This window comes from Aspergillus pseudonomiae (assembly GCF_009193645.1).
Source record: "Aspergillus pseudonomiae strain CBS 119388 unplaced genomic scaffold BDV37scaffold_19, whole genome shotgun sequence".
Lineage (NCBI taxonomy): Eukaryota > Fungi > Ascomycota > Eurotiomycetes > Eurotiales > Aspergillaceae > Aspergillus > Aspergillus pseudonomiae.
Genome location: NW_022476011.1, coordinates 447291 through 471890, shown reverse-complemented (window position 1 = coordinate 471890; position 24600 = coordinate 447291). Strand labels below are relative to the sequence as shown.

The 24600-nt window shown below is 47.8% G+C and overlaps 7 protein-coding genes across 7 annotated transcripts; 1 reads left to right on the top strand and 6 right to left on the bottom strand.

The window, feature by feature from the left end:
* BDV37DRAFT_244084 (uncharacterized protein) lies at positions 1 to 919 on the bottom strand. Its single transcript, XM_032081492.1, has one exon. It carries the CDS (start codon positions 891 to 893, stop codon positions 648 to 650), a length of 246 nt encoding a protein of 81 aa, XP_031943435.1. The 5' UTR covers positions 894 to 919; the 3' UTR covers positions 1 to 647.
* Positions 920 to 1541: 622 nt separating this feature from the next.
* Positions 1542 to 1944, bottom strand: BDV37DRAFT_244083 (uncharacterized protein). The gene has a single exon (XM_032081491.1). It carries the CDS (start codon positions 1878 to 1880, stop codon positions 1548 to 1550), a length of 333 nt encoding a protein of 110 aa, XP_031943434.1. The 5' UTR covers positions 1881 to 1944; the 3' UTR covers positions 1542 to 1547.
* A 36-nt stretch (positions 1945 to 1980) lies between these two features.
* BDV37DRAFT_244082 (uncharacterized protein) lies at positions 1981 to 2877 on the bottom strand. Its single transcript, XM_032081490.1, has one exon. The coding sequence runs from the start codon at positions 2747 to 2749 to the stop codon at positions 2399 to 2401; it is 351 nt and encodes a 116-aa protein (XP_031943433.1). The 5' UTR covers positions 2750 to 2877; the 3' UTR covers positions 1981 to 2398.
* Positions 2878 to 3545: 668 nt separating this feature from the next.
* Positions 3546 to 6376, bottom strand: BDV37DRAFT_74611 (FAD binding domain protein). Its single transcript, XM_032091165.1, has 2 exons — positions 4287 to 6376; positions 3546 to 4234 (listed from the first exon to the last, which is right to left on the bottom strand). Exons 1-2 carry the CDS (start codon positions 6039 to 6041, stop codon positions 4223 to 4225), a joined length of 1767 nt encoding a protein of 588 aa, XP_031943432.1. The 5' UTR covers positions 6042 to 6376; the 3' UTR covers positions 3546 to 4222.
* Positions 6377 to 17334: 10958 nt separating this feature from the next.
* Positions 17335 to 19574, bottom strand: BDV37DRAFT_74577 (putative GABA permease). Its single transcript, XM_032091164.1, has 7 exons — positions 19180 to 19574; positions 19059 to 19129; positions 18893 to 19006; positions 18751 to 18833; positions 18297 to 18698; positions 17918 to 18243; positions 17335 to 17836 (listed from the first exon to the last, which is right to left on the bottom strand). The coding sequence occupies exons 1-7, from the start codon at positions 19330 to 19332 to the stop codon at positions 17402 to 17404; spliced, it is 1584 nt and encodes a 527-aa protein (XP_031943431.1). The 5' UTR covers positions 19333 to 19574; the 3' UTR covers positions 17335 to 17401.
* Positions 19575 to 20380: 806 nt separating this feature from the next.
* Positions 20381 to 22015, top strand: BDV37DRAFT_74563 (uncharacterized protein; the record flags this gene model as incomplete). The annotated part of the gene is made up of 5 exons (XM_032091163.1): positions 20381 to 20776; positions 20859 to 20963; positions 21024 to 21248; positions 21317 to 21459; positions 21514 to 22015. The coding sequence occupies exons 1-5, from the start codon at positions 20582 to 20584 to the stop codon at positions 22013 to 22015; spliced, it is 1170 nt and encodes a 389-aa protein (XP_031943430.1). The 5' UTR covers positions 20381 to 20581.
* A 32-nt stretch (positions 22016 to 22047) lies between these two features.
* Positions 22048 to 24526, bottom strand: BDV37DRAFT_74529 (glycoside hydrolase family 47 protein). The gene is made up of 4 exons (XM_032091162.1): positions 23488 to 24526; positions 22637 to 23413; positions 22318 to 22575; positions 22048 to 22246 (listed from the first exon to the last, which is right to left on the bottom strand). The coding sequence occupies exons 1-4, from the start codon at positions 24195 to 24197 to the stop codon at positions 22207 to 22209; spliced, it is 1785 nt and encodes a 594-aa protein (XP_031943429.1). The 5' UTR covers positions 24198 to 24526; the 3' UTR covers positions 22048 to 22206.
* Between the last annotated feature and the right edge of the window lie 74 nt (positions 24527 to 24600).

The window sequence follows — 24600 nt, the reverse complement described above, 5'->3', positions numbered from 1 at the left end:
AAAAAAAAAAAAGATGCAAAATGTCACCATGCACCCCCACAAACCAAGTCAACCACCACCACACCGATGACCCTCCATTCAAAAATATGATCCAACACACCAACTACTCCCAAACAAGCGACCGACATGAGTGACCACCTGCAAACTGCGCTGTCACGCCGTTCAAATTTCTACCCGATGCCTCCCGCATCCCGGTATTCGGGATTTGGCCAGGGATATATCATATGCAGGACGTGTGCTTGTACGTGCAGGCGTCGAAGCGGCCGTGCGTTCGCAGCGAATAGTCCTGTTTCCTGTCCCTCTTTGCTTCCTTGTATACACGTACATACCTACATACATAATTAAATTACTAGGTTACGTACGATGTATCTTACCTGAGTTCCTTTGCTCTGGTTTGGGTATGGTATGGTATGTATGTATGTATATTGTGTAGGGTTAAGGTTGGGATTGCTTTCTTGCATGGTGGTGTGCTGAGTTGTGGGTGTCTGTGCGATGGTAGGTATCTGGGTAGCTAGGAGCTAGTAGCTAGTAGATACTTACTTGGGCTCACAGCCTCAGAGAGGCATGCTGGGTTGAGTGTTGCGTCATCGCCTGTGTGAGGTTGGTCGCTTTCTCTTCTGTTTCTTGGGGTGTTCTTTTCATGCTAGTCAGATATAGGGGGTCTGTGCGGTGTGCCTTACTCTCTTCTTCTCTGTCTTCCTTCTGTATGGTTCTACTTGCACCTGCTTTGGCGGTGGGCGAGGTGTATGTGCAGATACGTCCGGTTTGAGGTTGGGATCGGGCTCTGCTCTGTTTTCGGGCTCTGGTATATGTTGGTTGGGTAGGAGGTTGTTGTGTCTAGTGGGTACTGTGGGGTACTGAGTGAGGTGTTGGAGCGAGATAGAGGAATACATGTGCAGTTTGTAGAAAGTTGGCTGCCCTTGGAGCTGTGCTTAAAGATATTTTTTTCAAACGGCGTAGAATGAGCTTTATATGTAATTGTGTTCATGTTGTGATATCTGGTTGATGTTAGCACTAGGACTATAGTCGGTGGTTGTATACTTTAGCTCCTGCTACAAGATACTCATACGTGTCCGGTCTTGACTTACTCTTCAGGCTATGGAAGTCTCCGGAGGATGTTTGTCAGCTACTGAGAGCGTCCTATTCCTGTGACTATGGACCAAATAGTGACTATATCAGACTTTCGACACTACTCCGGTATATCTATACTACCTGTACATGCTACTATACTCCAGGGTAGGTGGCTGACCGACTGAGGCAATGGCAATGGTTTTAGTAGTCATATTTGAGATTAACAATTACGTACATGCATGCTCCTGAGTCAGTCTGAAATGACAGAAGAGACATACTCAATAATATGGAGACTTTTCTGCTACCGTCTTTCCGCTGTGCCTTTATCTCGCCGTCGAACTGACTAGCCCTAACGTTCGAATATGAGCCGAAATCTCCACGACTTCCTCGATACCAACAGTTGAACAGCCCTGATGACTGATATCCAGACGTGCCAAAAGATACCCCCCCCCCCCCCCAAAATCGAAACCCCACAATCAACGAAATCCAAGAGCAGGCTTCGTGTAAACTCGACCACCATGCTTAATCTCAATCTCACGAAGATCATGGCAAACCATCTGCCACAGCTGACATCGCACGTCGTCGAAAGTCGGCTCCCCGTTCTCAACATCCCAATGAAAGGTAGTCCCGTACTTCAGACGGTTTTTGAGCGCCCAAGCCCGCTGGCCAAGTCCACGCTCATCCAGACGCAGACCACTTTCAGCATTCATACGACCCCAACCCAGGGTCTCCGGGACAAGTTCATCGGCCATATCATTCTCACCCTCATCAGTAGTGATATATTCCTCGTCATCAATGACCGTCTCCATCTCGCTCTCAGGGTCAGCATCATAATCACACTCATGCTCGCTCTCACACTCATGCTCACTCAACTCCTCATCCTCACTATATTCATCCCCCACGCAGCCCCGGAACCCTCCCCTGCACTCACTCCCATCCCCAGTCTCGTACCCCTCGTCCACAACAGGATTGACCTTCTTGAGCTTGAACCGGTCATCGCCCCCAAGCTGGATAACCAGCAGACATTCCTCCAGGAACGTGGCCATCTTCGCCCACCCCCCGCGGTCCGGGATGCCATCGGGCATCATGGCCCAGAAGGTATACAGCGAGGCATAGTAAACGTAGCGCATATTGAGCGGATCGGATCAGGTTCGCAAAACCAAACTAAACGAAACTAAACTGCACGGTGATGTCGGATATCAGGTGGGGTTATTTATATGCATCAGCCGATGAATGAATGCCTATGGTAAGTCGGCTTCGTGCAGAGAAGGGGGACGTGGTGGATAAATGCTTTTTTTTGTTTTGGTTCTTTGTATGACGGTCCCGATTATCTCCATACAGCCAGAAAGAGCGTCCAAAATAAATTAGATAGATGGATGGATAGATGGATGGATAGATAGACCCTCCAAAGGATAGCTAGACAGGACGAGATTCGGTAAAGATGATATCTATATTGCCTTCGACTTTCGGGAACCGCATCTCGAGATGATATGATATAAACGCCCGCTACCGGCGTGGATGCATGCCTGTGCCGGGCTTGTGATTGTTTGCTGCTGAATTGAATTGTGGTGATTGTCCGGCCCGTTTCTTTGTGAGTCTCGGCGTGCGTGTGTGGTGAAGGATTTGGTTTTGTTGGCGCGGTAATGGGCGCTTTGTGGTTTGTTGTGTAGAATGGCATTGTGTGGGCTTTGTGAGGGGGTTCATGGGTTGGAACTGTGTTCTTTTTTATTCTATTCTTCTTTTTTTGTGCTGGTGTACTTACTCTATGGGGATGGGATGGGGGGTTGGATATAGGGTTGGTTGGACTATATATATATATAATCCTGGCCGGGGTTCTTGGGTTTGGGCTCGGGGTCTGAGGGATATACGGTTGGTTTAGTAGCGTAGAGACTATAAATACCCCGATACTATGTCTATGAAACCGCTTAGTATATATCTATAAATAGACTGACTGAAACTTGACTTATGACATCTCTACACCAGACATACTCTACCCGAGCATCAAAACCAAAGCAACCGCAGCAACATTCATATTGAATAGCCCGCTCAAATACTAATAACCAAAACGCGGCTTTAAATACCCTCGATATACAATAAATGACCCTCAGGCCAAGTCCTGCATGTCCAGTCCTGGAAAAACAAGACAAGTCTGGCTCTTCTCTTCCGTCGACCATGTAATCGAATGAGTGGATGGCGTCCGGGTTCTTCGTTGCTGGGCTTATCCCAGACGTTGGTTGATAATGACTTTGGATTTTATATATATAGGTCTTCGTTGTTATGTGAGACTGGGAGGTGAATGGTTTTGATTGTAGGTCTGTATCGTGGCTATATAGTAGGTTCGGCCCTAGGGCTTGTAGGGTTCAGTTATAGTTTACTTGATGTTTTGGTTAATCAACTAACATTATATCACTTGTTACAGCTTATTTATTGAACAGATTGATGTTTTTTTTGGATTATCTACAAAGAGTTATTAGGATTACTGCTCGGGTAAGAGAGCCCTGGTTCGTGGTTAGGGTTGATATGCGTCCTGGCTACTTAGGGTCAGTGTAGGGCACGCGGTGACCTTGGCTATCTAGTGTGCTACTTAGTAGGTTCTAGGACCCTCAAGAGATATCTCGCGGGTAATTGTGGTCTTTTGGTAAAAAGGGCTTTGTATCATCTGACCCCTAGAATAGGTGCCTAGGATGTGGAAAGACAGGGTACCGTCCGCTCTACGAGTTTACCAATGAAGGTTTCTGAATTTAGTAAGAAAAGTTCAGGTTTACACTAGTAGAGGCCGGTGGCAATGTGTGGAGTTTATGTAGGTATTGCCTTTGCCGTGTACATAGATCTTTGAGGTCTTCATATAGAATGTCTCGAGTTGTAATGAGGAAGTTTTAACCCAATAATATGTCCATGAGGTATTGCTACCAGATAATCTATGATGTAACAACCATAGTTTTGATAGTAAGAAAAAGCCCGGCTCAACCAGGTAACCAGAAATCCACCCGCTAATATCAACCAAACAAAGAATCACACAAATGTACGCAACCCAAAAGTCCGAATATACATCCCAAATGCATGCGGTAAACCAATATACCAGACCCAAATAATGTATAAACTGCCGAGTTCAATCCAGCTCGACTGTACTTCGAGAAAGATATATATGCCATCACCAGGTTTCCTAGTCTCATCGTTAGTCATATATCAACAGCAGAGAGATCGTTATCACTTACAGCAATGTACTGGCCAGCTTCCTTCTTGTTGTCCCAGAACAATTTGGCCTCCTCTTCGTTGAGGTTGCCCTTGGCCATAGCCACATCAACGAGAGCAGCCTCAACGCCCTCGCCCATGCCCTTGCCGCTACCGCAAACAAAGACACGTCCGTCCAGCGCGTTGATAACGTACCAGACCAGGTCGGCTTGATGACGGACCTCTTCCTGGACGTACTTGCTTTCACCGCGACGGCTCTGCACCACGGTTCGGACCTTCTCCTCATCGACGCCCCATTCGCCGCGATAGAGCTCGTCCAGCAGGGAATCACGCACACCTTGCAGAACCCACACCTTGTTGGCGCAGTTGGCCGACTGCAAACGGCGCTGGACGAAACCACGGAAGGGAGCAATGCCCACACCAGCACCAATCAGGAGCATGGGGCCGTCCGAATGGAACCGCTTAGCCAGTGGGTTGGCCATCAGGCCTCGGAACATGGGGACATAAAGGTTGAGAGTCGACGGGTCGATGCCCTGACGCTCTGCCTCGACCACTTGTCGTGCCAGCCGCTCAAGATATCCAGATCCTACACCGGTTCGCAATCCGCCCTTCCAGTCATTGGACTCTGCCACACTGACGGCAACTTCGACGAGACGGCGGGATTGGCCATCTTTTTGGGCGGAGGAGAGGAGGGGGTCCTGAGAAAGAGAGTAAAAGCGGGGCATCAGGGTGTTGAGAACGGAAAGAAGATGGTCCAAAGGTGGCTGAGAGGAGGGGAATGCGTGTAGGAGTTGAGACACGGAGACATGAGAGGCGGTACGGAGATCACAGAAGGCGCCTTGGCCCTGGGCGGAGGCGAGGAACATGAGAATCTTCTTTTCGTTTGGCTCGCTGGCGTATTCACCCAAAAGACGGAACAGTTCCTTCGAGGGTGAGTAACTCTGGATATCTGAGCACCAGTTCAGGAGCTCTCTGCGCGTTGTGATCAATTCACGGGCTTGGTCGTCACCCCAGATAGTGGGCCATCGGCCCGTGCTTGTGCGCACTATAATCTTCTTATCACGGATCGATTTGGGAACTCCAAGGCAGTTGAAGATATCGTCGACCTCCTCCTCTTTGTTCATCGGACATACGCCGATTGCACCGCCAACAACAAAGTCCACGTTGCCACTTTCCGCAGGGTAGTCGGTCACGTCGATGTCGAAGTGGTAGGTCCGTTTCTCCGCACCGGCCTTGGTGAGTTCTCGCGCGTGGTGCAGGGGAGCGCGGTATACATTGTACGGGGGGTGGGGTTGGACGAAGGGAGGGGGGTGATCCTTTGGTCCAAGTTGCATCTCCACAGCCGATGCAGGGATCGCTGCAAAGGATACCGTCTTTGCGGGAAGGTCAACAACATCGGTGAGCTCACTATCCACCGTAAGGAGATCGACGTTCAGCTTGAGAGCGTCATAGGCTTGATTCTGAGGTGGAGTCACAACGATGCCGGAGACAGGTCCGTCACCTCGGATCAGGGGCTGGCTACGGCAGCATCCACCGCCGCAACACAACGGCTGAATCTTCTGTGTGCCTGGAGCGCCAACATTTTGCAGGACTCGTTGCATATCGGCGGCATTCTGAGAGATAAGCACGGTCGAGGCTCGGCGTCGATGGCCGGTGCCATTTTCCTCTGACTTCTCGGTCAGGTCTTCAGCGTCCGACTGAGGCTCAGTAGGAACAGTCGACGGGGATCCCGAACTAGGAGTGCTATCGGTTTCCGCGGACGAAACATGGAAGCTCATATCCGTCACCGACAGTGACCTCACACCGCGAGGTTCTTCTGGCACCGGGTTATCCGGATGCGAGGTGGACGACACCGGAATGGCATGGTGATCGCCATTGGGAGTATATGAGGTCTTTGACACCGCCGTGGACCTCGGCGGTGGTGAAGGAACGGCATGTACTGTTATAGCAACCCAGGTCAGCTATATAGTCCGGAGAGTCAATTGGCGATAACTGCCAAAAGGTGAGCCACATACCCATTGTGTCGGTACGTAATTGATACAAGAACGGGTTGATCACTTGTCGAAACAAGGGTACTGGCCAGATCAATCGAGAGCCGGGAACCAGAGACGTGGTGATTGCTTTTCTGGGGACGGGTATGAATTTATAAAAAGGATTGTGCCGAAGAAAGGGGGACGACCAAGCCAAGCGATTGAGGAATGGTCTTAATTAGCAAAAGTGGAAACGACAATGGCCGTTTGACACCGGCAGGATCAGGAGAGCAAATCGGAAGAGTGGACGGGAACGAGTGGGATGAGGTGGGAATTTGTTGACTCCTCGTAGGCCTGGGGCACAAACCGGCACCGGGTGAATGGTTCCGCTATGTCAGCTGAGGGTCGATCATGCAGAGAAGTTCTTCTTCTCTTTTTCTGGGTGAAGAGGAACTTCTGTCAATCAATGCGCAATGTGGATGCGAAATGGGGTGAAAGGGAAAGAAATACTGTTGAGGGGGGCGCTATCACCAACTTGCAGGACACGCAAATCAGATAAGGAGTGAAATAAGAATGATGCGAAGGGGAAACAGCCGGAAGAGAGAAAAATGGGCACACACTCTCGCCACATCGATTTTCATTCGCGGTGAGGAAGCGTCATTACACTGATCGTACGCGGTGGTAACTTTTCGTTTACCCACTTTTCGCCTTCCGGACGACTGGCCCGGCATTTCGCCGTCCTCCTTCATCCTGCGCTTTCATGGCTTAATGGCTATCCGTTATACCTGCCAATGCCGCTGCTTACTATCTCTGTGGGATTATAGGAGGAGAGAGATCCCATCGTTCATGCTCTAGATGTCTGGGGAGCTGACAAGTGTTCGCCAGATCTGCAGCTAAGCGGAATCTTTTACTCTAGCGGGGAAATAGACGCAGTCAGATGATCGGGAAAGAGCGGTATAACCAGCCGTGTTGGAAATTACTTTCATTCTTTACTGGTTTGCATTGATTGGATTTTGGCCTTTCTCTTCGCTATCTTTTGTTCTCTTTCTATCTCTGCTGCGCTGTGATGAGCAATGGCGGTTCCTCTGTGACCATACGACCGAAGGTACCGGTCTGTAACGGAAGGGTAGCCGAATAGATTACCGATCTAATCTGATCCGGCTGCAACCCATCCCTGTTCGGCGGCCGCCCTCGGTTAAGCCGTCGTTCAAAGTGTCCTCCACCCGAGGCTGGATGCGTGACATTCATGATTCATGACTGAATGTCAAGGGGGTTTCATACCCCTTCTGACAATAATATCATGCTTATTATTGTTTGCTAATGGAAATCACGGGTGTCATATGCCTCAGTCACAGACTTTCCTCCATTCTTGGGTTGAGTTTTGTGGATGCACGTGATCCACAAAGTGATGGATCCGGATCAGATAAATTAGTGGATGGCGCCGTTCTTCTCCGAATCACCCCACGCCGGAAGCAGCCAGCACAACCTCCTGAGTTCTCAGGAGAATGTGCCCTGAGCCGTGAAACTAGATTCTCGGGGGGTGTCCTCCGTGCCCGTGCTCAATTCTCAATTCTCTAAGCTATGCTTCTAAGTCCCAGTTGCTCCTCTCCGTATTCGCAATCGCGTATTTCTCATGATTGTCATGTCCCGTATCAATCAAAGTGGGGCTTTCGCCGATGTCGGCGGCTGGATCATATCAATCAGATAGCGACTTAGTTTGGCTATGAAGCTATTTCTAGATTCCGGGGTTGCTGGCCGTTTCCGCCTATGGTATCGAGTACATAATAGACACACACACTTCTGCTGCAGGGACTCTCACTATTGCTGCTCTAGCTGGGCACGCATTGGTGCGCGGCTGCCAATCAGACTCCCCCAATGGCCAAACCATCCCTTGGGTGCGCCCGTTCATGCCCAACAAAATGGCGCCTCTGATCTCCTCCACTTGCTTCTTCAGGTTTCTGGAAGGTCAACGGATTTTCCAGACGTTGAATCTTTCGTCAGCGGTGGATCAAATTACGTTCATCTCTAGATGCGCGTCGCTATGCTGGTCTTATAAATAGATTCTAGGCCTGCCCCTTGTGGATGATGACCGTATGCAGATGTTGTGTTCAGTCGCATATCGAGATAACTCCCCTAATTTTATAGTGTGTGCGGGAAACTGTGCACAGTACCATGGATTATCGCAAGTTGCGAGCCCCTTCGATGCTCGCGTGTGATCTAGGTATCGACTGGGTAAGGAGGACGGCGCTGTTACGAGTCATCCTGAAGCGCCCGGGTTATCCCTGTTGCGGCTTATCTGATCCTACTAGCAGGACCGGCTGTCTGGGACAAGACAGGCTAAGCAAGGGTGGTTCGTTAGGCCCACAAAGAGCTCTCCACCATCAAATTTCTTCCAAAACTGGTGAAACGCCTCAGCCGATTTGCTGTCCACTCGGACCTGTTGAAAAATTTCTCCAGCCCCTTCTCATCATGGTCCAGCAAGATGACTGGAACTAAATAAGATAATGACCTGTATATTATGCCCTGTGGGAAGAGACTGGCGGATAGTGGTCTCCAGAACGAACACCCTTTAAGCTTCCCTAATTTTTCTCTAGTATCTCCGTTCATTTCCTTTCAAACTCGAATGATCGACGGTGCTACAAAGCAAAATCCTCAGCCGACGCCACCATGCGCAATGAATCCTGCATCCCAGCCGCTGACATCTGACGGGTATCCTACCTTCCTCTCAATCACATTGGCGATTCCTAACATAGAGCCCCTTACGATGCAAACAACAACACTGAAGATTTCCCACGACTGTTCCACTCCTAGAGCACATGTAAGATGGAAATCCGATCCCGTCTCACGCCCTTGCGGTCAGGCCGCAGAAGTTAAGCTGAGCCTTCGATTTCAATTCCCCATTGGTCACCACCGGGTTCGCAGCGGTTTCCGGACAATCCAAATAATACGCAGACCATACGGAGCGTTAACAGAATACGATCGCCGACTAGCATCCAGGCTAGTATTACGCCAAACAGCCTATGGCAGTTCTAGAACTCGCCCCAACTCCGACCTACACTAGTGTTCTTAGTGTTCTTTAGTGAAGCTGCAAGTGCTCCACGTAATTTGTTTCTTCAAGAGGGTTTCCTTGGCCTGACGAGACTCGGGTTCCGGACCCGCGCAGGCGACCTGCCAGTTTTGGCTCTTTTACTTTGGTCGAAAGAGCTACAAAAGTACTGTACCTTAGCCCGAGGGATCGTAGAGCTCGGTAGATATATACTCCGTCTTCTAGGGAGGCCATTCATCCTTGGCGATATTTCGAATATGACGGACCTGAGCGCGTCCTTGGCTGTTGCCACGACCTTGCCGTTCGACCTGTACGGAGGGCCCTCTGTAAGTTTTGGGTATTGCTCTTAGTATCCGTCCATATTGCTGCCCAGTGGGAATGCCTATGACGTCTAAATCGGCACTCGGTATTCGACGTGCGGCCGTGACTCTCGGTCGTTGCCGAGCCTCTCCATCCACCGAGCGTTCAGGCCGCAATCATCTACTCCGCGCGGGGTACAGCGTACAACCCCCGTTAAGCTTTAGGTACGAAGCGTGACGTGCTGAAGGCATTAACGCTTCTGTTCTGCGCTACTCCAGTCAGGTAACTCGCCGAAGTTTTGCCTAGACTTAGTTGACGTAAAATGTTCTCCAGGATCTCTCTTCTCCTGCCTGATTAGATTATACATGACATGACATATTGTTCCGAAAGGATAACCGTACAGGGTTTGGATTTCCGATGTACATAACATGATTATAGTTTGAACAGCTCGGATGTCTGCCGATGAGCCTTCCGATGGATTTCACCAACCCTAATATGTTCTATGCCTGACACTTGCCACTTTCATCGCACACGTCGGTCCCCACCTGTACCGCTTAGGGTCGGTGACTTTCACCCCGCATCACTTGACAGAAATGCGGAGTATGACAACTTGTTGCGGAGTAGACGATGCTGGACTGCCGATCTTACGCGCTGGGGGACAAAGAGGCAATTATTTCCTCAAGAGTTGGTATAGGCGAGGTGGGGTCGGACCCTTATGGGTATCGCCTCTAGTACAGGGTTTGATTTGCTCCGTCACAGTGGACTTTGGTATCCTAAACCGGTGTATTTTCAAATCCTAGACTGCTTTATACTCGGTTTTTGTTTACAGTTTGTTGCTCTTGTAGACTGGGTAGTGAGATATATATATCTATCTAAGCAGTCTCGGTGCTCTGAAGGAAATTTCACTTTGGTTATTATGACTGACAAATAGCAAAGTGACTTTTCTTTTCTGTGGTTATAAACGCTTCAAGAAGTTTGTTGTTCGAAGGTGATGGGGATAGATAAGAAGTTGAGGAGATAGAAGAGAAGGAAGAACAGAGAAGTGAGAGGTAGATAAGTGGTATGAAGCCTGCTCTCCCACTGTGGTCTAATCAAGTAGGTGTGTAGTGATGTACACCGCTAGGCCTTCAGTACTTTTACAATAACTTGGCAACCCGATAGCATTGATTGTTATGTACTTCCTGAAAGATCCTGTCCCATTTATCGAGGTTATATATAGTCAATGCTAGTCGTCGTTCTTGAGCATATCATTGTGTACACAACAGGTCGGCAGTAATACATAGGACATTTCTCTATATCTCTGTGTTAGTCTACGTTCTCTGCTGCTTATAGTACCCATAGCTAGACATATCAGTGACAATATAAAGTATTCATGTTTATATGCGGGACCTCACCTATATAAACAAGCACTGGTCGTCCTGGCTCCCCTCTGGCGTCAAAAGGTGTGTCCAGATCAACTAAGGCGCCCACCATTCCTGATATGGCGGACACACCAACTATTGAATTTGAGGATGAGTTATCGGCAACATACAAGTCCTCCTCGACTCGGCCCTCCCACATGCCCATGGCTTCACATCGTCCTCTTCCCTAATATACATCCTCCATCTCAACATTTCCCCCACGGATGTCCTCCATGGGGTCTTCCTCCCCCCTCGCCCCGCCTGTCGCTCTCTTAGGCATCCCCGTCCCCCTTAGGAGTGACGATAGTTTCGGGCTCATGGCCGTCTCTGCAAGCATGACTAGTCCCCAAATGCCTTGTACAAGTTCAAATCCACAACTTGGAGCTTCTAGCCATAGCATGAATCCTGCTTATCCAGCTGTATTACAAGTGCCAAGATTGGCATTGCAATAGTAGATATAGAACAAAGAAAGACTGACTTACTCGATAGACATGGCCATAGCTGCAGCACCAAGACTATCACGACGCCTCTGCATAGATACAGAGCGCTCTCTGTGTCCGTTGGACATTATTGGGACAATTTCCTTCCTTATAGCCGCCTTGCAGTCGTCTTTGCCGTCACATGGTCCATTGCCTCCCCGCCATTTGGGATTCTGATAGATAGATGTACCACAAATTAAAGCCTTTCCTGCCATATATGACCATTTTATTGTTTGTGATCTGCTAAAGTAGCTTGGAATTTTGTTCGGCGTTCTGTTTGACTTTGAAGATAGAGGATTTTCAGTCGATTAGTTGAGAGTCTTTGGAAGCATGGCGGAGCTTCTCTTGTTTTTTTTGTCGCTAGAATTGTAAGTAAGATAGTATTGATTTTCGTTCAATTGAAGCTTCATTCTACTTAGCGTTCTTAACACTGAAACGTAGCCTGCCAAGGTAGTCCTTCATAAATTAGCCGAAAGCCAAGTTTTGATAATAGCCATGCACTCAGATAGGAGAAAGAGCGTGTTACTATTAGAGTAAGATGCCTGTAAAACTGATTGCCAGAGTTCCTAATCATCATCGAAATATGAACGCACGCCTGCAACTGCGCGAGAGCTCATAAGGGGTGAACCCGAATTTTTGAAGTTGATCTACCGATCTTTGTAAGCTGAAGTCCAGCCCAAACTCCGCTCTTTGGAAGTTTGAGACTCAATACCATGCTGCTGGCATGTGGGGGACTGAGTTTTACATATACAATGACAGCCATGTTATGTTGCTTTTCCTGGCTATCCATGCCTCTCCTTTCTGCTAATGGATATCACCCGACATATGCTTTCCCTCTCCTCACACATACAGCCCGCTTGTGCTTGAGAGGATACAAATGGAAATGTCCTTATCACTCACTCTTCAGCCATTTCACAGTAAAGGATAATTGTGACCTGGAATTCCGAAGCACATGATTGATGCTAGATGTCTTAGTCTCGGCCTGCTGCCTTTTGTATGTGTTTAGGTTTCATTTTTAGCAGGTTGAATTATTAACTGAAAGTGCCGTAGTCGCAGCAGGAAAGCTAAGTTGTAAACCCAGTGTAGGAGTTTCGTCATTTTCAGTATCGAAACACTGTGATGGCGTTCAAAGCTTTTCGACTTCAACCTGGCCTGTCTCGCCCAGTTTTTCAGCTGACTTTCCCAAAAAAGACAATCCTTCTCTGCCGCCTTGAGTGAGGCCCTCTGTCCAGATAATATTTTCCTGGCTGGTCCACGAAGACTCTGATGGTGATGCGCACATCGTCCATATGAGGCTGAAATAGGGATGCCAGTGCTACTGAATTTAGTAGACAGGCTATCCGAACTATTCAGCACTAATATGGCAAGGCAGCTAGCGGGCGAGGAATAGAGTAAGCTTTGCTAGGTTCGGTCATATCAATTAGGTGGAAATACCTTGTTGGAAGATTGGGCGAATATATCAAAGGGAAGCTTTTCACCAACGGGCCACTCAGGAGTTGACGGACTTGCGCCATCCGAGGCGCTATGCCAAGGGTCTGGATATTGAGCTGCTGCTGGTGGGGAACAATGGCCGGTAGGATAGTTCTGAAGAGTAGAAACTGCTTATAGCTGACTCTAGACTTGGAATGCAATTTCAAGTTCATCCTCCGGGATTGGTTCTTTACCTTGTAGTTCCGAACGGTTTCTTTCCTCTCCCTTTCGGTCTCGGGCAATACACTTCTTGCCATTGTGAGAGTTGGATCTAGCCTGATCAAGAGGAATGTTATCAAAAGTTAAGATGGGATCTGGGATGCAGTGTTGCTTGGTAGAATGAGAAGCAAAGGAGAGAAGGAGCAAAAAACAAGAGGGGAGGAGCAACAATGCATAGCCAGCAGTATCACAACGATGATAAAGAATATCCGAGGGAAAGATGCAATCCCATCTGGATAAAGAGCATATTTTCGAGACGTCATTCGAATTGATGAGCCCCTAGTAAATGAGTGCCACAGTTCTGATGGTTTATCAACCAGGTGTGCGATGGCTCGATGCATATCTACCATAAAGAGAAACGACTTGATAAGTGATGAGGGAGAGAAAAAAGGTCCATAAAGTCCAGACAGGTCGCACCAGACTGGGCAAGATGCCTAAATAGGAGTTAGTGTTGGGAGTTTCGACGAGATTACCGGTATTTTCTTTCTGCGAATAAGTATATGGTGTAATCTCTCATCAATGGGCACTCAGGGCTTTTATACATTCATGACGAGAAAACGGTTTCATGTACCATTTCTCCTTGTATGTAGTATGAAAGCCCTTAGTCTCACGCTGAGAGGCTTATAAAAATCAGTCTGCCGGTCAGTCGTAGACACATGCACAACGAAAAGAACAGAAAAGCCCCTGACGAGGGGCCGTATCGAAAGAACCCGAGAACTCTGTGATTTCGACCGCAGATTGATGAGCCACAAATACCGTCAATCATAACCTAGTTTGAGTTTTGACCCATGTAGTCCCATTGGCATCTGATCCGTATTTGCTCCGGTTCATGGGTGTCGTCACTAGGGACTCAAGGTTGTCATAAAGAAGACTTCACCTAGGAAGAACAAGATCTCGCAAAAGGTGTTGGTAGTGTGAATGTTTTTCGGCTCGCAGCGTTTCTGTGGAAAAAAGTACTGAAGCGTGAGAGGCGTGTGGCATGGGCGTCGTTCTCCTGAGTCTTCTGCAAATGATCTCCAAGTATGGTGATGTCAGCCAGCCATAAGCATGACTGTATCAGATCTATGCATGGCTGAAACTGCCATGAAAACGAAGAAGAAAAAAGCAAGTGCTGGGCTGCGAGTTGAAGCCATGGCATAGTTCCTAGCAAGCAAGTAGACACAAAGATCCGAAAGACGTCCAAAGCTATACAACTTTTTTCCAATTTGTACCTTTTAATCTGGATACAGAAGTCGGCGCCGGCTGATGGGTCGAATAGATGTTTAGGCTAGTAGCTTCAGGCGGAAAGACGTATAGCATTAGCTGCAATAAGAATACGATGCGCAGGTTCATCACAGCAGAGCCTTCACGAAGATACGCTATCAGTCCAGCGAACTCAACGTCCATGACGTCTGACTGTTTTCTTCTGAAGATCTCTTCATGTAGTTTGCCTGTGAATGAAGCCTGAAGGCCAAGGATAGTACAAGTCTGCTATCCTCATCAACAGCCGCAAGCATCTCAACGACTCTAGTATGATAGACATACTGCCTAGTCACAAGATAGTTATAGCAGGAGTTTCAAAAATTTGGTCGCATATTTTGCAGGAAGTCGAGAGAATACTCCAAGGTATCACTAGGGTTACGGTTCAGAAAGGTTTCCCCAAGCAACTGACTCTGTGAGTCTCATAACATGACTTTGACTATTCGCAGGAATTTGAAGATAACACATATCGAACTAGTTCCGAACCCATGGATATTGGTATTGCCCTATACCTTTAATCAGAAAGGGTATGACGATGCTCGGGGTCTTCGTATGGTCAGGTCACTAGAGCAGAACACACGTCATGTATAAGATCCTGAGATGATCTCATACCCACTGTACTCATAAGTTCATGTTAATATTGAAGGCTTCGGTATAGGAGGTCTTTAGTCCTTTCAAGCTCTGGTGGAGCCGAGCTATTGTTAGTTATGAGTCCTAAGTCAAACTGACTTCTGGCAAACTCAGCAGGAGATCGAGGGCTTTAGCTTGATCTGGCTCCTGTGCACACACATTAGCTTAGGCATATTCAAAAGATAGAACCACAGAGTATAATACTCAAAGGACAACAAAATGCGATGGCTAGAGGCTTTCAGTATGGCCGCAATGCTCCTTCATCAAAGCTACACAAGCATTAGATTCGGTCCAAGTCTGCGAGCCACAAAATCGCCCGTGTTGCAGTGTTAATCCATGGGATATAGGCGCGTAGCCTACGGAGTTCGTTTCTTAGTCTTGAGAGTGACTGGGCTCGACAAGTCCCAGCCCATAAAGTGGGGGACCTAGGCTATCCAGAATAATGTCCTAGAGAGTATTGTAGACTAAATCGCTACCCTACAGACCTTGAAACCGGTAAGGCAATCCCAGTGGCAAGGCTTGTGGTTGTTGCTGTCAGCATCCTCTAAATGCTTTGGTTTTTTACCGACACCGGCTGGTAGTCATAAGGTCAGTACCGTATCCCAGCAGCATCCACAGGTGAGGTGTATTGTTGATATCTGGGGATATTTTCCGGTTTCCCATCTGAGAAACTTCAACATGTTTTGCTCGATGTCTGGGTCGCTAGATGAGGATTCAGGAAAAAATCAGTAGGAGTTCCTTGCTCCTTCACGGTTATGTTGTAATTCCTTTTAGTTTCGATGCAAGCTCATAACCGTTGGATGAAAAATAGGCTAACGACCACCAGAAAGCCTGGCTTATCTTCCCAAAACAGACCCAGTAGTTTGTGAGAAAAGTGGTGCATTTCGATGTCTAGGAATCCGTGTTTCGATACAATTAGTCAGTTTGAGCACGCTGCAAGGTGTAGCGCTCTATCTCGCCGCGGGCTGGGAGACACTTTGCAATCTGCATGTTGTCCTATTTGATGAGTAGCGTCTGATGGATCGTCTCATATTTGCTGTCATTATCTGATCATGTACCCCTTGCAGTGTACAGATGTATCAAATAGTCATATGCGGAGGTCTGGTCATACTCTTGAAAAAGATGGCCACGGCTTGCCATGCTCTATTTGTTTTCTGTATATCATCACCGTAGTATTTTTCTCAGACGGGAGACTGACAACAAAATGATTGTTAGAATCCGGTATGAGGGCAGATACCCTCCAACAGAGGTGCAGTGCACATCAAGGTTACGCCTAACATCTGAGACTGGTCAGCATTAACTATTCATATCTGAACCTTGGGGAGAGTGGACCTCCGTACAGGGTACTGTAGGAATATAGAAACTATTCGGATGGAGTTTCCAGGAGTGAACGAGGAAACTTCTTTGAAGTAGCTAATTTCCGTGGGTTTTAAAGTATCATCCAGTTTAGGAATTCCCAGATTTGCTGGGATTGGTTTGAATCCCAACGCAATATCACTACCGAGTACTATACTAGGTTAGCAATGAATAAAGAACTACCAAAACTCAGCAAGACTTTTCTTACAGTGCTGTTGAGATGAAGACGCACGATGTCAAACTGGATGGCGATTGTCGGGTCTGGCTTCACAGGCATTGACTTGGCACCCCAGGGATGCTATTATCACTGAGGATCCTGTCGACATGGTTGAGGGCTAGGACGTCCAACTTGGAGATAACAGGACCCATCTCTGCTAGGACATGCTATCTTTTTTTCTTGTTTTCGATCGTTCGAAATTTTGGCTTTCCTCTAAAGAATATATCCCTATAGTGTTGGGGCTTTCGACCTTTATGTCTTTTTCGTCGGCAATATTGATGTTCCAATGCTTTGAGAATTGCGATAGCCAGTTTTGTTCCTCAAAGAGCGGGGGATTTGAGGAAGTATGAGTAGAATTGGGGCTGGTTCAGCCTTGAATGGGGAGCTGGGTATGGCTTAAGCGCCGCTTAGAGCAGGTCGGTAGGGAAACCCACCAAGCTCAGTGGTAATATACTCCCTAACGTTGCAGTATTGGGGATCACTACTAGGGTCCAATATGTTCCAAGACTCATGGATCCCAATTGGTAGGCTTCACAATGAAGAGGCAGGGGAGGTTAAAGATAGAAAGTGGATTGGACTGGACAGAAGCTGTGGGCTGGATGATATAATACGAGTTCTGGGAATCAGACAGTGGTATTACCTGTTTTACAATAGGGGAAGAGATCGTAGACAAGATTCAATAGAACATATTCACAATCCCACAATTCATGGAGAGATTTTATTAACATTGAGAATACTGTACATCAAGATATCCCTGCTGTAGGATATCGTATAATTTGCTGACAAGCCAACAATAGCCAAGGCCATCCAGGTCAATCCCCCCTATTGACGAGCGCCACTGGAGCAATAAACTGATACTTCCCTCGAAGCATATAATAGACTGACGCAGAGCCGATCACTCCCACATACATAACCGCACTCCAATTCATCGTCTTACTATCAACAGATGCACTGAGGGGGAAGAAAGAAAAGACGAAGATTGGGAATAGAAATAGCAAAGATGCAATATTGATGGCCATACCGAAAGAGCCGAGAGACCATCTCCGCGGCGGAAGCGGCTCGCCTTGGATTCGTTTGAGAATGACGCAGCCAATAGAAAGAATGTAGGCAGACATCAAAGAGGCAATAGTAAGGGACACTATGGCCTGAAGAGCGACAGTGGAGCCGATATTGATCAAAGAGAGGAGAATAGTCACTGCAAGAGAGACCATCACCGAATTCAGTGGGATATGCCATCCCGGTGTGACCTATTTCGAATTCACTCTGTCAGCACATCATACTCTGGCTCAATGGAATGACATCCAGTTATCTTGTTGTTGGCAACATACGTAGGAGAAGAAGGATGAGAAGGGAAGCCCTCCATCTCTCGCAAAAGACCACAGCTGCCGGGATGCTGTTGCCACCTCCGTGATTGTACTGGCCGTCAATGTCACTATCAAGATTGCGGTCATTGTATTCGCTGCTGTATAACTATTGGTAGTGTTGTAGAATATTTGTATGAACGGAAATCCAGTCGGGGTGGCAAGGATACTATTAACATCGCCCATCGTAAAACAAAGCGTAATAATCATAATGAGGCCCAAAATACCATTGACACCCATAGAGGTCATCATTGCTTTGGGCAATGTGCTTGACGCGTCCTTAATCTCTTCGGCTGTTCCTGTAGCTTAGCTACTTTGTATATACAAAGGAAGAGTTACCACTTACACATATGCACAGAGCAATCATATCCGATCATAGAGGTAATGGCAGTCGACAGGCCGACCAGTGTCGCAGTACCGGGGCTATTCCATCCTCCCCCATTGTTGAATTCAGTAAAAACAGCTTTGGGGTTGTTGCGGGGAGCAAGCACCCACAAAGGGATGATAATCGCAAACAGCCCGATGACATGAAGGATCAAAATCAAACCTTCTACCACGGGCAAGTTCTTAGCTAGAAAGGTATTAAAAAGAATAGAAAATGTCGTAATAGCTACTACAAATAGGGTGCCGTGCCAGCGTTGAAAATCATACGTCGAATCGTTGAGCACAATCAGGCCTTGGATGACGGTGCCAGCAAGAAATGCAATGGATACAATAGCGCACTGCCATCCCATTGCGCAGAGCCAGCCTAATGTTGTCAGTTACTTGATCAACTGAGGATGGGTCTTGACATCGAGTACCAGTAATATAACTTAGGAACTTCTGGTATTTGCGAGGGGCGAACTCGGATACCCAATGATACTGACCCCCAGATGTCGGGGCCCTGTCAGAAGAAGTCAGCTTGAGCCCCATGAATAGTGATGAAGCGACCATAGAGCATACATTGACGCCATCTCAGCTATGCTGGCAAATACAAGGGCGAACCCTAACGAAACAATAATAAAGCCCCATATCAAGCCAGCAGTCCCACCGTCGGTTAAGCCGGCACTCAACAACCTGGCCAGCAATTAGTTGTCTAAACAATGCCAGAAAGACCAGGGAAACATACGTTAGGATGACTTCCCACGTAGATATTAATGTGCAACCGAATCCAACAATCGAAACAAACCGGAAATTCCTCTAAGCTAACGGTGTCAGTACTATACATGGATCGACATGGGCAGACTCACCCGCAGAACTTGGGCTCGGCCTAATACATTCATATCTCTCTGATCTGCTATGGTACCCATATACTTGGGCTCAACAAGGCCTTTGGAGGCATATCCAGCCTCGGAGATGTTGAATGCCTCAACTTCATGTTTAAGATCAGCAGCATGCACCATGGCGCAAACACCTCTAGATTTGCCGATAGTATGTAGGTCCAGTTAGTACATGAGGATCATTCAGGAGTAATGGAGGAGATTCTGTCGTAGTAGGGGTAAATTCCGCTGCGTGCGAGGGGTAGCAATTGTTTTCGCCAAACGAGGCTAGAGCAATATTCTCGAGTTTGCGGACCAATATGAAAGACATAGTTCCAGCCATGTGGGACAGCAAGATTCAAAAGAAAAAGGCGGAATGTATGAGCTCGTCATCGCGCGCCATGTTGTGGCATGTTGATCGTTGGGTGCCGACTATCATTTCCAAGTCAATTTCGCATTTTGCGGGCGCCTTACATGTGTCTGCGTTTGACCCCTCGAGTATGTGTTTCAAAGATTGTCAGCCCCTTCTCTTGTGAACAGCTATCCACAGAAGTATGCCGCCGAATATCATCCGGAGCCCAGCGTTGTTCAGAATAGAACCTGCTGACGAGCTTTTCGGAGAGAATAAATGCTAATTTCCCCCCACGCCCAAAGTTGCATGTCGGGTGTCAGCTCATGTGTGACCGTCGGGATTGTTATTAATCAAAGATTGGCTATTTTGGGTGTTTGCGTGCGTCGACTATTGACACAGTGGAAAGCCAAAACATCGATCACGAGCTTTACCGCTTAATATGGAGCCAGTGGCGCTGATCGTGCACGGAAAGCCCCCTTGACTGAGCTTAAGTGGGAGCCTGGACCACACTGAAACGATCCTCCACGAGCAAAGCCTTACATACCATACTTCGCCAAACAGTCTCTTTCCTCCTGACATCAATTTCAAGACAGTGTCGCTCTCCGGAACCTAGTCGGCACCCCCGAACTCAAAAGGAAATAGGGAGACAAGGGTCGGTCTTGGCTAAGGTTTGTGCTGATATTTTCAAGGATTGACTGTCTGAGCTTGCCAGAACCCCCGTTTGATTCTGTAGATCTGATTCGAGCGGCGAAGCCCAATCGCAATTTCTGCGGGTGATCGACGAGGGTAACCATGTCAGCTGTTAGGCACGATGCTTTTTCGCGGGTCATCACATATCCCACCCTGGCTCTGACGCCTGGTTGGCCCTAAGGCTGGCCAGAACGCATAACCGAGGAAAGCAGTAAAAAGCAAAAAAGGAGTGGTTAAGAAAAAGCCTCATTCCTGTCATCATGGCGCCGTAAGCGAAATGACGGTGTATAGGCGAGTCTATTTTATTTATCCTGTTCCATCGGCTGGGGTCACCTCAGGTCCTCAGCCGTCATGGGCGTGTACATACCCCCAGGCTATTCACCTCCTTTTCAGGTGGTAGACGGCTCCCATCATGGAGCTTGGATAATTATCACCGGTGCTTTGGGACTAGTTGTCTCGCTAGTCAGTTTACTGATTCGTCTTTATGTGCGACTGGTGCTCAGTCCGCCGTTCGCATATGACGACTTTGTCCTGCTAGGAGCAACGGTAAGCTCTGACCATCCGTCGGGCTAACTTAATTCGAATCAAAAGATGGCAAGAACTGGTAAAACATCTCTGACAATAATAGATTTTCGCAGTTGTCCAAACCTCGCTCCTGTTCGGCGCTGTGTCTCACGGATTTGGAACGGCTATTGATCTACTCCAGCACTACCAAGTAGACAACATTCAGACAGCACGTGCCCTAATTCCCAAACATATCAGAAACCCAACCTCCTAACGAAGCAGCCTATAGCTTGTCACAGTCAGCGATATCCTCTACTTGATCACCGTCTACGTCTCCAAATGTTGTGTAGTGGGCATCCACCTCCGCCTCACACCCCAGAAACTCCATAACCGGATCTCCTGGGCCACACTCGCTCTCTGCACAGCATGGATAATCACATCAGTATCCATTATCGCAATCAACTGCGAGCTAAATAGGCCCTGGAAAGGCGCCGGAGCACAATGCGTGAATCTGGTAAGTTCACCGGTTATACCCTCTAGACCCTCAATTACCACCAAACCAGCTAACAGAAACCCATACAGCTAAAACGCTGGCAATTCATCGTCGCAATGGACATCCTAACGGAAGTTCTCCTGTTCGCAGTCGCAGCCACCCTCCTAGCCGGTCTATTTATGCCTCTTAAGCGCAAACTACCCATAGGCTTTGCCTTCTTCTTTCGCCTACCGTGAGGATTATCTCCTATTTCCAATTACTTTATAGCTAGCTGACGTGTGTCTAGACTCGTCATCTTCTCTATACTGCATCTCTGTGCCCTAAATCAAACTATCGCATCACAGGATCCTACTCTCGCTGCCGTCGAACCGATTATATGGGCCCAGGTTGAGCTGCACTATGCTCTCGTCGCGTGTAGCGTGTTTTGTCTTCGGCCGTTCATGGCGGCTGTCAGTACGAATTATGGGACGGCAGGGGATTCGAATTTGGAGAGTGGGTCTACGTCGAGGACGCCAAAGGATCATTCTTCATCGTCGAAATCAGGGACTAGGGGTTTGCCTTCGGTGGTGGATGGGAGAGAGAGATGGCGTGTGTCTCGGTCGGGAACATGGTCGAAGACTCATGAAAGGCTGGGAAGTGACGAGAGTGGTGCGCAAAAGGCCGGCCCTATGGATTCGTCTATCGAGCTTGTGGAGATGGATGGATCGGATGCTGCTGAGTGTAGTGGAGGGAGGATGTTTATTCGGAAGGATGTACAGTATACGATTGAGTACGATAGAAGGAGTTAGACGCGGTATTGGAATACTTCTGTGTATCTAATGTCTTTATTATAATCTTCTCTTATGATAGGTATATCCGTAGATGGAATTTAGTCCTGCTAATTTATACCTCCGTGTAACTCCTGTGCGCCGAAGAACCCTTTATCTAACCAAATATAAGAGAAATAAGGAATGAAGGCAAAAAGGCTACCGCATCATGTTCACGCAGTTGGACGTCTGAATGGGTGTGCCTCGGTGTTCCTATGCGATTGCAATTAGTAACTTCTGTTTAAATAACCTTAAGCGGTCATGGGGATATTGTGAATACATACAGTACGTATTCGTCCAAGTTGACGACGTCCGGTTCAGAGAAAATAAGGTAGAAGTACTTGAGCGTCTCTGCAAGCCAGAAACTTTCCATATAGTCCAGCTGTGACGACTCGGGGTTTCGCACATCCGAGATAGCTGCATGCGCGTAGCGAGTCAGGGTCATCTTCTCAATGCTACGGAACATCCGCCATGCAGCATCTTGCAGTTCCTTGTCTCCCGTGATACGGTACATAATGAAAACAGATTCAATAGCCTCCGGTCTAGGTTATCCATCAATATCCATCAAGAACAATATGCTGGGTAGACGAATAGCTGACATACCTCAAGTTATACCTTGCATCTGGAATCTCAGTCACGCCTGGTGGCAGTTTATTGCTGCTGATGATTTTCTGGGCGGCTTCTTCCCCTTGGGAGTATTTGGCGAAACGACGAAGAATATCAGTGTGCCATTTCTGCTCATCCCACTCGCAGTCATCCATATTCTTGCAGGGACTGACATATAGCGCCTCGGGCATGATCCCTGTCGGCATAATATCATATGCCCAAATACAACCGTCGGTCAATTTGCGCGCGATCGATAATTCCTCGGGGCGGTCAAACACCTTGGCTCCTATGCCTACAGTCCCTCCGAGAAAGCACTTCAGGTGTTCAAACTGAGGTTCAATGACGGTTTTAGAAGTACCACGGATATTGCCTGCGAACATGATGTCCTTCCCATCCTTGGTCATGCCCCGGAAAAGCAGCCGCTTCTTAATAGAGTTCATCGCCGCGTCGTACATTTTCCGGTATTGATTCGTCTGCGCCCCCAACAATATATGCTCCTTTGGAAGATACTCATAAGTGGAGTCGGCCATTCCACCGACAGTGAATCGAGGATCGTTGAATTCCATATCATGTGCATCGACCATCATAGGCCACAAACCGGGTACTTGGGTGTGCAATTGTGCGGATTCCAGCTTATCGGCAATCCTTTGAATCGCGTCGAAATACTTTGGGTCCTTGGTCAACTGCGTCATTCGGGTGAATTCTAGATTTAGGGAACCCAGCTCGGCAAGAATGGTGTTGCGGCTGGGCTGGATGCCCATTCCTAGAGCCGACCTAGTGAATTGTTAGCACTGTTTTGTAACGCTAACATGGCATTTTTGACCACTTCAACAAAGGCTCTATCTCACCGCGTCCACTCCCAACGAGACTGGGGCATTCTATTGCGAGTATCAAATGAGCCATATATCAGATCGGCAACCTCTACTGCTTTCTTCAAAAGTATGGGGTAACTTCCGTTAGTTAAATCGTAAGCTCCCAGAAAGCCTCCTAGGTATCGGATATTCGTCTCGAAAACATTGATTTGCGTGGCACCAGTGGTCGAAAAATCAATCTGTTCAATTGCTTGCAACGCATCTTCGAATTCGTCCGTCAACCCCATGATGACAAGTGAATCGAGAGAATCAACCAGGGTAGCTGCCCATCCACCAAATGATTCTCGGTATTCAGCACTGAGGGGCGACAGCTCATCCCGTAGCCATGCATGTTTCTTGTATCCTTTCCATGCGTGTTTGAAGGCATTCCGCACAGCGTTCTGCTTCTTCACCCTTCTTCTGCGAGTCAACCATGATTCCGCCGGAAATTCATATTGGACGCGGGGAATGGGAGATGGGGCAGCTGTTGGAAGGGGGATATATTCTTCCACAGGGTGTTGCTCAGTGGGATTTCTATAATGAATTAAGTCGTTGCCTTTTCGAGGAGGCCTTGGAGGAGGTCCATATTCTGCGGGGTCGTCAATGTACGGTATTTCCGCGCCTGGCGGTAGACTAGAGAAAAGGATATACGTAAGGAAGACTAAGACAAATGTTGGAAGAAAATAGCTTTTTCGAACGCAAAGCATAGTGTAAAGAGAGAGAGAATAACCACAAAAGTGGCCTTAGTTAAGAAATTGGAAGGAAGGACAATGGGCGAGGGAATGCTAGTGAGCTTTTTGCAGCTCGAGATTAGGTTGAAAACGAAAGAAACAACATGAAGGAATGTAGATACAGCATGCTCAGAGGTTAGAGTAGCATCTAATGCTGGAGAGGGAAAGAAGAGACTCAATCAAAATCTCCAAGTCAGGAAAAGTCTAGAGCATCCATCAAGGGGGCGAACAAAGCACCCCAGACATTAATTCTGGGTTAATATGGGCAGTTGGAGTACACAGTCCTCCATAGTAATTCAGCCCCAGTGATCGCCGTTGGTTCGACCTGTCCTTTCGCCTTGATTGGCAGGTGAGCATGGAGGCGATTAATCAGGAATGT

Coding starts and splice junctions, on each gene's coding strand:
- BDV37DRAFT_244084 (XM_032081492.1), bottom strand. CDS start 893: ATGTATTCCTCTATCTCGCTCCAACACCTCACTCAGTACCCCACAGTA.
- BDV37DRAFT_244083 (XM_032081491.1), bottom strand. CDS start 1,880: ATGGAGACGGTCATTGATGACGAGGAATATATCACTACTGATGAGGGT.
- BDV37DRAFT_74529 (XM_032091162.1), bottom strand. CDS start 24,197: ATGCTTTGCGTTCGAAAAAGCTATTTTCTTCCAACATTTGTCTTAGTC. Junction 22,576..22,636: donor GATGCAAGGTATAACTTGAG/GTATGTCAGCTA, acceptor TGGATAACCTAG/ACCGGAGGCTATTGAATCTG. Junction 22,247..22,317: donor AACTTGGACGAATACGTACT/GTATGTATTCAC, acceptor GCAATCGCATAG/GAACACCGAGGCACACCCAT.
- BDV37DRAFT_74611 (XM_032091165.1), bottom strand. CDS start 6,041: ATGAGCTTCCATGTTTCGTCCGCGGAAACCGATAGCACTCCTAGTTCG.
- BDV37DRAFT_244082 (XM_032081490.1), bottom strand. CDS start 2,749: ATGCCATTCTACACAACAAACCACAAAGCGCCCATTACCGCGCCAACA.
- BDV37DRAFT_74577 (XM_032091164.1), bottom strand. CDS start 19,332: ATGGTGCATGCTGCTGATCTTAAACATGAAGTTGAGGCATTCAACATC. Junction 19,130..19,179: donor GCCGAGCCCAAGTTCTGCGG/GTGAGTCTGCCC, acceptor CCGTTAGCTTAG/AGGAATTTCCGGTTTGTTTC. Junction 18,244..18,296: donor TGATTGCTCTGTGCATATGT/GTAAGTGGTAAC, acceptor CTACAGGAACAG/CCGAAGAGATTAAGGACGCG.